The sequence below is a fragment of the Monopterus albus genome, unplaced genomic scaffold (genome assembly GCF_001952655.1).
Source record: "Monopterus albus unplaced genomic scaffold, M_albus_1.0 scaffold182.1, whole genome shotgun sequence".
NCBI lineage: Eukaryota > Metazoa > Chordata > Actinopteri > Synbranchiformes > Synbranchidae > Monopterus > Monopterus albus.
Genome location: NW_018128062.1, coordinates 1113458 through 1123473, shown reverse-complemented (window position 1 = coordinate 1123473; position 10016 = coordinate 1113458). Strand labels below are relative to the sequence as shown.

Below are 10016 nucleotides of genomic sequence, written 5' to 3'. Positions count from 1 at the left end.
TTAATGATTAATTAGATGGAACATTGTGGGTGTGGTGTATGAATGTTAACACTTGTTATAATTTTTTTAGTATATTACTTGTGTGGTGTAGAAGAGAATTATCTATGTAGAGATACTGCTTGCAAACCAATGATGGTAAGATGATGTCATGGGGTAGGACTGGATAAGTCTGACTTCTTCCTACTCCATTCAAGCATGTACTAGGTATAAGCAAATTGATATTGGATTAGCATTTGTGGATATGTGTGAAATTATGTGTGTTGACATATCAACTGTCTTTACATGCTTGAAAGAATAAATCAAATCAAATCAACTCATGCCCACGTTTACACACACATAGTCACACAGAGACCTGACCTGAGTACAGTGATATGCATAGACATAACAAGGACATGTACATTAGAGGGACAGATCCTAAAATTTTAAAAAACTGCAAATTCATACTAAGAATTTGGAAGATAAATATACTATTTTGCATATAATAGCTATATTAACTGTTTTTTAGCAAAAACTATAGGAATCAATATTTCTGAATCTAAAATGTATTTTAATAAAAACCTCAGTTTTAACAGCATTCTCTTTTTTGAACGATATGTTATACTATAACTTCAAAATGATTTTAAACCACTTGCAAAAGCGGTTCTTTAGTCCTCTGTAATAATAGATATTATACAGCCCCCTGTTATTGTCTGTACATATGTGCACAGGTGATAAACGAGTGCACCTGCATCTGAACTTGTGACTTTTTACAACAACACATGGTAATACATGTGAATGCACAACACATGAATGTATATAACTGTGCAAGTGCATCCGTGTTCATGTGTAGGAGTATGCCACAACCTTTTAGAATGTGTGTGATTGTTTGTGTGTCTCCTCATACCATCAAAATGAGAGAGACAGAAAGAGAAGAAGTTTTAGTCATGACCCGGAGCAGATCAACCCACAGCCCTCCAGCTTCACATATGACTCAAACTGGCACAGCTGAGCAGAATATTAAGCACTGACACATGCATACATGAACATAGGGCGTGCACAAAATGGTGGCATCAGAACAGTTTACATTCACTGGTCAGTTACTAGATCTCACTTCAGGTTTGATCCCCAATTCAAATCATGTACATTAAGCATTCAACTGATCATTCAGTTGATTCAGTTGCTAGTGTGAAAATAAATTTCTTAAGAATCAGACTGTTTCTGCTGCTCACAAATGTCCCATCAAGATGTCAGGCTGACTGACTGTGTACTGAACATACACAGTCTGTCTGTCTGTATGATTTCATGTAAGTAAACATCAGAAATGTATTTATTTTTTGTCATGCTGATTGTTCAAACCGACCCCACTTTGACATAAAACTTGCTGACTTATACTCAATTCAGTGAACATACATAGGCATGTGAGTGTGCACCTTTATTTGCTCTACACTATAGACATTTTGTGCCATACAGTACTTATAAAAATGACTGTAGCTGTTTGATTTAGTCCATTAATGTCAAATGGAACCTGATCATATCTTTTCTTCCTCCCCAGTCACTGGAGAGCACTCGTCGTATGCTGCAGCTGGTGGAAGAGGTGAGAGAAGTAACATTCTGGAATATGGCTCCTCGTTGGTGTTAAAGTTTAATTTACAGCTTATGATTATGTTAATAGAATCTGAGACAAATTATGACACAGTGAGAATATAAAATTAATGAACTGATATTACAAGACCATCATATCTTGGATATACTTTGGGAAAGAACTCTCTGTATCCAGGACGAGGTGATATACGCTCTAGAAGAAAGAATTTACTGCAGTCTCATAGTCAGGGAATTAACTGCTGAAAAGAGCCACGTTGCAGCACACTATTAAGTTCTTACTATTTTAGTAGCTTCAGTATTATAGATATTGGCTATTTAATTGTGTTCCCATCTTGTAATTTTGTTAATCTCTTTGAAATTTTAATTTAAACAGTTTCTGCAGTGACTCCCACAAATCCCACACAGGCTTAACATAAAGTTAAAACAAATGTTCCTAGTGCATATTGCTAGTTTAATTCATTAGTTGCAAAGTAATTACATTTTTCTAAACAGTATACCTTACACTGTGTCACAGGGTGCCAGAATTACACAAATGAGTAAACACAGATTCTTTACACAATGCCCACATTATTGTCCATGACTAACAAAGAGCACTACAACAGTTCTCAATAACTGCTTAATAGAGGAGAAGAGCACAGCATTGTAGCAAACACATATTAAGCCGAGGAAGACAGTAGGTTGTCTCAGAGGACTAGAACTGAATGTGTCTTGTACTGGTACAGCAGTGACTGTAAGAAGCTCCTTGTTGTCTCTGGATACATATTTGTGCTACAGTAAATCTGTAAGAAGTGGTTATATGTCAATCAGTTGGTCTCCATGATCTGGCAAGAATAAGATGTAATGTCTTCTTGGATCAGGGCTGAGCAAAAGGAAAGTGAACAATCCAATGACAAGTCAGTGACAGACTTGGTGGACAAGAAAGGGCACCTCTAACACTCTACTCTGTATCTGGGAAATGCACCTATCCACTTTCTTGCCCAGAGTTAGTTGGGAGCATTGATTCTAGCCTCTTGCCTGAGATATAATCAAGTGGAACTGTTATCTAGACCATTAACTTGGCTTAGCATAAAGACTAGAAGTGGGAAAAATGGCTAATCTGACTCTGTTCAAAAGGTTTTTTTTAAATCTACCCAACAGTGCCTTGTAAATGTCAGTAATTAACACACATCCCGATGGTTTATCTGAACAAAAAATGACTAAAATTCAAAATTAAGTTTAACATTACAGTATTGTTCTGTTCTAAGTGCTTGAGTTTGTTAGTCATGTCAGGCAGGACAGGATGAACCATGAGTCAGCAGAGTGGTGGAGTAAATAACACGTTACAGGAAAAGAGCTGATGTCACAGAGATCTCAAGGTCATACTGATCATCAGTTGGCATAGCTCACCACACAGCTCCACCCTGTGACTGTAATTTAACCAGGGAAGGAGTGAAGGAGACGCAGACGAGAGGAGCAATAAATAAATCCCTTATTAGAAAAAAATCTCAGCGAATAGAGACAGCGACAGTCAGACACTACTGAAAATACCATGTGAGAAAATGGATGAAGCATGGAAGAAATTTGTTTTAAGAAGAAATTTATTTTTAAGAACGGTTGGTGAACAAGACCCAGCAATATCTCAACAAACCCCCTAAATAACCAACCAGATATTATGCTCTTTATTTAGAATTTTTGAACAAATATTAGTTAATAAAAATGTGACTAACATTCTGTTTTTTTTTTAAACAGCACACACCCTAAGATTACCTTTTGTTTTCACCTCAAAGGTTTAAGCTGGAAGCACTTGCTTAGGTCCTACATGGTTATTTTCACCTGTGTTTAAAAGTTCAAAGTGAAATCATTTAGTGAGAGGAAAACGTCAGCTTGTGCTAACTTTGGCCATTCTGCAAGCAAGGATTATTACATATAAGAAAAATAGGATATTTGTCTCCATCTAAAGGTACAAAATGAAATCATTTTCTAGATTTACCCTCTTGAGAAATCATTTGCAATGCAGCTCCTGAAACCCTAAATCTGGAACACTGGTGTCCTATGAAAGCAAACACACATCCCTTGAGGTACAAGAACATCTGGAAAATTTGCCACTCTTCTGCCAAAATGTCTTAATCTCTCAATTGGAATTGAATAAGCAAGATGCAGTGAACTAACTCCAGGGCTATAGGATCATGGCTGATTACTCCCAAGAGTTTCCCCGAGGAACTACTTTGGAATTTCTCTTGAATGGAGACTTGCTGAATTGTAGCATAATTTATATACCAGAGTTTCCTTATGGCTCTCCTCTCGCGCCTCAAACATGTCTCAAACTGCTGAGGAGGCAGGGGAGATGTGTGTGTGTACACCAACACACTATAATCTTATTTACAGTATGCTATCAAGCCTTGCCAGGTGCTGCATCTTAGCACCCCCATGCTGCATTTCTAAGAGGCAGAGAGGAAGAAGAATTTGGTATAATCGAGTGTCACTGTCCACCTCCTAGCACTCTTTCTACCAGCATCAAAACTTGTAACCAATCCAGCCTGTCAGTGACTAATAGCTTTACTGTTGAATGCTCATGGTGGCTCAGCTGTTCAGACATTTCACAGTCGGGGATGAATTCAAATCACACTCTGAAAGCTGCAGGAAAGCAGACATTTTGAATTTGGGGGAAAATGGTCTTAACTGCAGGTTACAAGGAAAAGTAATGCACTGTCCAAAGGTCTAACAGCTGCTGACTCTCACACAGACAGGGTGTTAGAACGCTGTGTTTTTAATTGTATCATTTGTACAAGGAAATTGACATGGTCCTCACTTTAATGACAACTCTCCTAGCTGTCATTCTCTCATTGGTATTATTGTTAATCTCCTGGGGACCATTTCCACATTTCCTGCTTTGATGTAATAGCCAAATAACCTTTGCAACTTCTAATCAATAACACACATGCTGATTTTGAGAGGGTACATATTCTAATTTGTATCTCCAGGAGGATGGGGACATTAACAGATGGATGGCGTGATGCCAAATGAGTCACTGTTTGGCACTGTTCAAGAACACGGTGGTCCTTTATCTTGTAGAGAATGTGACACATCTATAAGCTATCGTACTGTAGGTGCCAACATCTGGATCTCCATGTTCCAAATTTATCATTTTCTATAACTTTACTTTTTGTGTGTTGTTTTCCTATTTGGATACTGATGTTATTTATTGCCTTATGGAAGAACATTATACATACACACTGAGAGCTGCTGTACCGGAGTCAAATTCCTTGTGTGTTCAACACACCTGGCCAAATAAAACTGATTCAGATTCGGATTCTAAATATGAAATTAGAACCAGGAGAGGTCAGTATAGTATAAAATGTAGAAGCAAGGAACAACAGCTAGTCTGCCTCTCAGCAAAACAAAAATGGCACCTACCATTCTAGAATTCTAGAATTGAGTGTCGTTTTCTAACTCTGGACACAAAGTTTTTGTGGTGAAAGGTTAAAAAGGAGTGTGTGAAATTGAAATGGGTGATGACAGTGCATTATATTCCGCAGCCACTTATTCCCTAAGCTGTTGTAGCTTCATGACTGACCTATATTTCATTTGATTTTTTCCTCCCACTCTTACCCCTCCTTTCTACCTGCCTGGCCTTGGGGAGTAGAGCAAAGATGCTGGTATCAGGACTTTGGTTATGCTGGATGAGCAGGGAGGTAAGTCTGCAAAGTGGAGACTTTAGTGACAATACATAGTTATTAATAACTACGCTAGTCACATTTAACAAAGCTGGTATAATATTTCTGCATTTGGTAACTGCCAGTATTATTTTTAAGATGGCAAAGTTTGTGTTATGTTTATAGAATCAAATCACTTGTGAATGGATGGATTGTTTCATTTAAATGCACTTCTTTCTTTCTTTCTTTCATTTTTGTTTATTTGTTTTAAGCATTAATTTCTTGACTGGTTTTGAGTGCCAGTTTATCTCTGGGGAATCTTCCTTCCGCTTTCTTTAACCTTTACTCCCTTTGGCTAACATTCTTTTAGGGTTATTTTTTTGATTTACCAGCAGCTTTTTTTATTTTCATTAGCTAACAAAGACACAACAGGAAATCTTGAAAGTGCCAAATCATTAACAGAAGTGTTTAATCATAGCCGCTGCGATGCCAAAACTCTACAGCTCTACATCAAGATAAATTATTTCTTGTCCTTAATCCAGTTGGGTTAATGTGCTTGTCTCTATGGCAGGATGTTGAAACGATTAAATGGCAGCTATGGAACTGCAGACTTGCCAACCTCAAATTCAGTGCCATTATACTACATCATTTGCAGCTAATGAACCTAAGTCAGCCAGCAAAAATACCACCACTGTATAAATATGCCCTATAATGTGGCTCTGGTTAAAGGTCACAATCTATTACAATTTGGCCAAAATGTCTTTTCTGTAAATAATACTGGAATCGTAAATGTACAGACAGGTCTAAGAACGTCTGAACTGATCCTCGCACCCTGCTTCCAGTGCGGAGGTGGCGAAATGCAGAAGGTGTATAAGAAAAAACGATCGATTTAGCTGGTAAAGACAAAATATTCAACCACTTCTTTATCAACCCATTAACTCATTTGTACAATCCCTGGTTAAATGCTGCTTGTTAATGAGCAAGCCATAATAATAATAATAAAAAAACATTGTTTATAGTACGTCATTCAGTCTAAAACTTCTTCCCTTCCAGGGAGGACTCAGCTCTCCCATTGGCTAGAAGGCATGTACACCACTTCACCAGTGCTGTAAAAGAGCCTTAATTTCACCACCAGTGTTGTTCACTCAGGGGGATGAAGGCTCTGTCCTTCCACTGAGAGGATCCATTTATCCACACATCCCTAGTGTCTCCAGTGCTATTCTGCACCCACAGAATCAGATCTCCAAAACCAATTGCAACGACTGAGTGGACATGCAGGAGCTGACCTCTGGCCCTGTGTTATTGACTTTTTGCAGGCAGAAAGCCTGTAGTGCTGTAGCATCTGATACTGGAGACAGTTATTAAAGGTTGTAGAGGTTTGCTGCAGGTGAAATTCAATATTAAACTTTTAGACACTGACCATTCTTTCTAAACAGTGCCTCTTTATGAGTGCAGAAGGTTCACTCTACTTCAACATAGATCCTTTCTAGGTTGAATATATTTACATAAATGCATGCCAACCAGGGACTTTACAAATGTGGGGGGAAAAAACTAGTTTCTCAGTCCGCTCCATATTTAACTGTGCCTCACCCTTTCACACTGTATTTCCTTTATTCACAATCAGGATGGAAATTCTTTGTGCTGTGGAGCAGTCACCAACCCATCATCCACCATATCAGCATGACAAAGGCCCTGGTGCTCACAAACCCCAGTCCAGCCATACCTAAAATCCTTTTAGTTACCTTGAACATTATGCTATTCCAGACCCAGTTTTTAGTTACATAAGTACATAACTCCATTACAACAGCAAAGTTTAACAATGTAAATAACCCAAAATATTATTAGAAAGTCATTTTAGCAGCTTATTAAAGGGACCAATAAGTTAAGATACAGCGAAATCCAGATGCACTGCCTGAATGGTGCTCAGTATTAATGAAATTCCACACTCTCACTACTTAATAACAGGGAGATCCACCGTGCTCTTGTCTTGAGCCCCAGCCCACAGGAGTTATGTAGCCAGTCATAGCTGTGTTTCATTACTGCTTGAAAAATTCCAGTAACTGTTATGGTTCATGCAGTGGCTGCTAAGTCCAACAAAAGCAGGTGTTATGTTACACAACAAGTAAAGCTGCTTGTATATTGGTGTTGTCATTTTTTTAAACATTAGCCAACCAGGATTTTGTGCTCTCCTTCTAATTCTTATGATCTGATTATAGACCAGGAACCACAAGTAGGAGAGAAAGACCTGTAAGGTCAATGCACAGTGCGGTCACCACGGAGTTCTTTGCTTTGGTCTGGTGAAACAGAAAAACATTTCATCTAAAAACACTTGCAATGATTTGAACTGCACTTTGACATTTAGTATGTGTTATGAGGAATAGTTGAACTATTTCTCTGACATGAATGTTCAAAGATTTAAATTTTCAACTGAAAAATGGTTTTCAAATTATATTCACTGAAATTTCTGAATATATTTTTGTGCTTTTAATACCATTTTCAGGCCCCCGAAATTCAGAAAGGGATGTAGTAATTGTATTTTATCCCACTTGGTAAAAACTTTGTTCATTCTTAATCTGTCACGCTGAACAACACGTGTTCACATGCATACCAGAGCACACACATGACTCAGTTACTGCTCATCATAACTCATATTTCTGTCAATGAAATTCATTCCACTACTGTCATCCCTTTGTCCTGACCAGAGCAACTCGATCGTGTTGAAGATGGCATGAACCATATCAACCAAGACATGAAGGAAGCCGAGAAAAATTTAAAAGATTTAGGGAAATGCTGTGGGCTTTTCATATGTCCATGTAACAAGTAGGTACTGACGACATGCCCAGAAGGTTTCTTACATATGTGGTGGCGTCCAGTTCTTCCTCTTTTTTTTTTTTTGGTTTTATTTTGTCACAGTGAGTGTCTGAAGTTGTTGTCTTCTCTCATTTGTCCTCTCTCTTTCTCTCTCTTCCTCTCCCTCTCTCTTCTCGTGCTTCGTTCTGTGGGGGATAAATGACTTATGTTTAATCAGAGCAACTGGAGCGCATCGAGGAGGGAATGGACCAAATCAATAAGGACATGAAGGATGCAGAAAAGAATTTGAACGATCTAGGGAAATTCTGTGGTCTTTGCTCCTGTCCATGTAACAAGTAGGTGCTGCTTGCCTGCCTGCCTGCCTGCCTTCAAAAACAAGAATAAATATCTGAGAAATCAAAAAAAAAAAACAACAGAGGTAGAAGTGACATCCTGATCGTCATCAGCCAATAGTCCGCTCTGCTCCAGCTCCAAATAAACACCAACTCTACACCTTTCACATCCACACAAGGTGGTCACAGGAGGGCTTTAAATACTTCCTCCCACACACACAGTTAAAGTCAAACTGAAATTTGAATTCTCTTCACTTTTCATTTGAGGAAAAACTGCAATGATGGTGGAGGATAAAGAGGATAAAACAGTTTCTGGACATGCTTATGGAAACAGCATCTGCGCTTCAGGTTTCTTAGTGGCAGCGCTTGACTGAGATGCAGGGCTAACAAGATGTTGTCTTTGTTTGCATAATTTCAGCGCCTGCTGATCCTTGGCAGCTCCCACACATCCACTTCTGTGTTCATCACACATTATAGGAAGGAGGCGATCTAGCTAGCATTAGCTGACTTTCTTTATGGCTAATGGCCAGAATGTCACAACTCACAGCAACGAGTTGTCTATACGTCACTTTGATTCGACACAACACGGAGCAACATACGGCATAACTCATGTATAGAGTCACATTAACAGACAGTAGGGAGTGCTCAGTTCACAGATGAGACTAAAGAACGGGTAACAGTGCCATTCTCGAGCTGACTGACTGTGTGACTCAGGTAATTGAAGTCATATAACAAACCATTTTAGTGTCTGTTCAAACAGATATCGCGGCAATCCAATTATCAGTAGTGAAAATGTCACTTGGTACCAAACATTCATGTACTAACACTAATGTAGTGAGCGCTCTCACAGCAGAAAGATAAATTAAACTTTTCTTTGGTGGTTTTGCTTTCTCAACAAAAACGGATTTTAATTTCAGTTTGACTTTAATCCAAATTCAGACAGTATGCACAGACATACTGTATAACAGTTCACTCATGCCACAGCCTATGGTTGTTCTCCACTGGCTTGGTCTCCAGACATACAGTACAGTATGCCGGACTTCATAGCCTCACAACTGTGCAGTTGAACCAGATGTGCAAATAAACTGATGAGACCCAAAGTCTATGAAGCCAATCTCAAAACATCCAGTCCTTCACATAAGCTCTCCTCCACTCAGCCAAGGCCACGGCTCATCAATAAGTGCCTTTCTTAATATCCTTCTACCAAGTGCCCTATTTTCTAAGCTTCCCCTTCTCCAAACACCTTTATAATGGGAGTCAAATACCTGCAGGTGGAGCCATTGTAGAAGTTCTCTTGTAACATTTGTAAGAATTTCTTCTGAAGAGAAATTATTCATTCAAAGTGATGGGAGGAGAGGACTTCTACAGTGATATCACTGGTGCTGTTGGACTTCCCAGCTGGAAAGCCACCTAATTCAACTAATAGAGCATGGCTGGGCTCGCCAAAGCATTTTGGCACTTAGACCATTTTATGTCTTGACTTTCAGGTGGAAATTCAGTGCTCTTGGTCCCAAAATGTCTTTGGTCAGCCTGGTCCAGGACTGTTTGGCACTTCTCCTCATCTGCATGATTTCTACCACTACCACACCGCTTTAACATCCAGTAGATCCTCACCTTTTTGCAGGCAACGAGACGTTTTTGCCCCCCCACCCCCCACCCC

At 39.0% G+C, this 10016-nt stretch overlaps 1 protein-coding gene across 2 annotated transcripts in view; it reads left to right on the top strand.

The window, feature by feature from the left end:
• snap25a (synaptosome associated protein 25a) overlaps positions 1–10016 on the top strand; it is a 35594-nt gene that overhangs the window by 18919 nt on the left and 6659 nt on the right. The window contains exons 3-5 of one of the 2 annotated variants that reach the window (XM_020616960.1): positions 1532–1573; positions 5204–5252; positions 7916–8033. In XM_020616960.1, the coding sequence (XP_020472616.1) occupies positions 1532–1573; positions 5204–5252; positions 7916–8033 (209 nt within the window). Of the gene's footprint in view, positions 1–1531; positions 1574–5203; positions 5253–7915; positions 8034–8241; positions 8360–10016 lie in introns of both variants that reach the window. The other variant, XM_020616959.1, reaches the window with a different exon arrangement.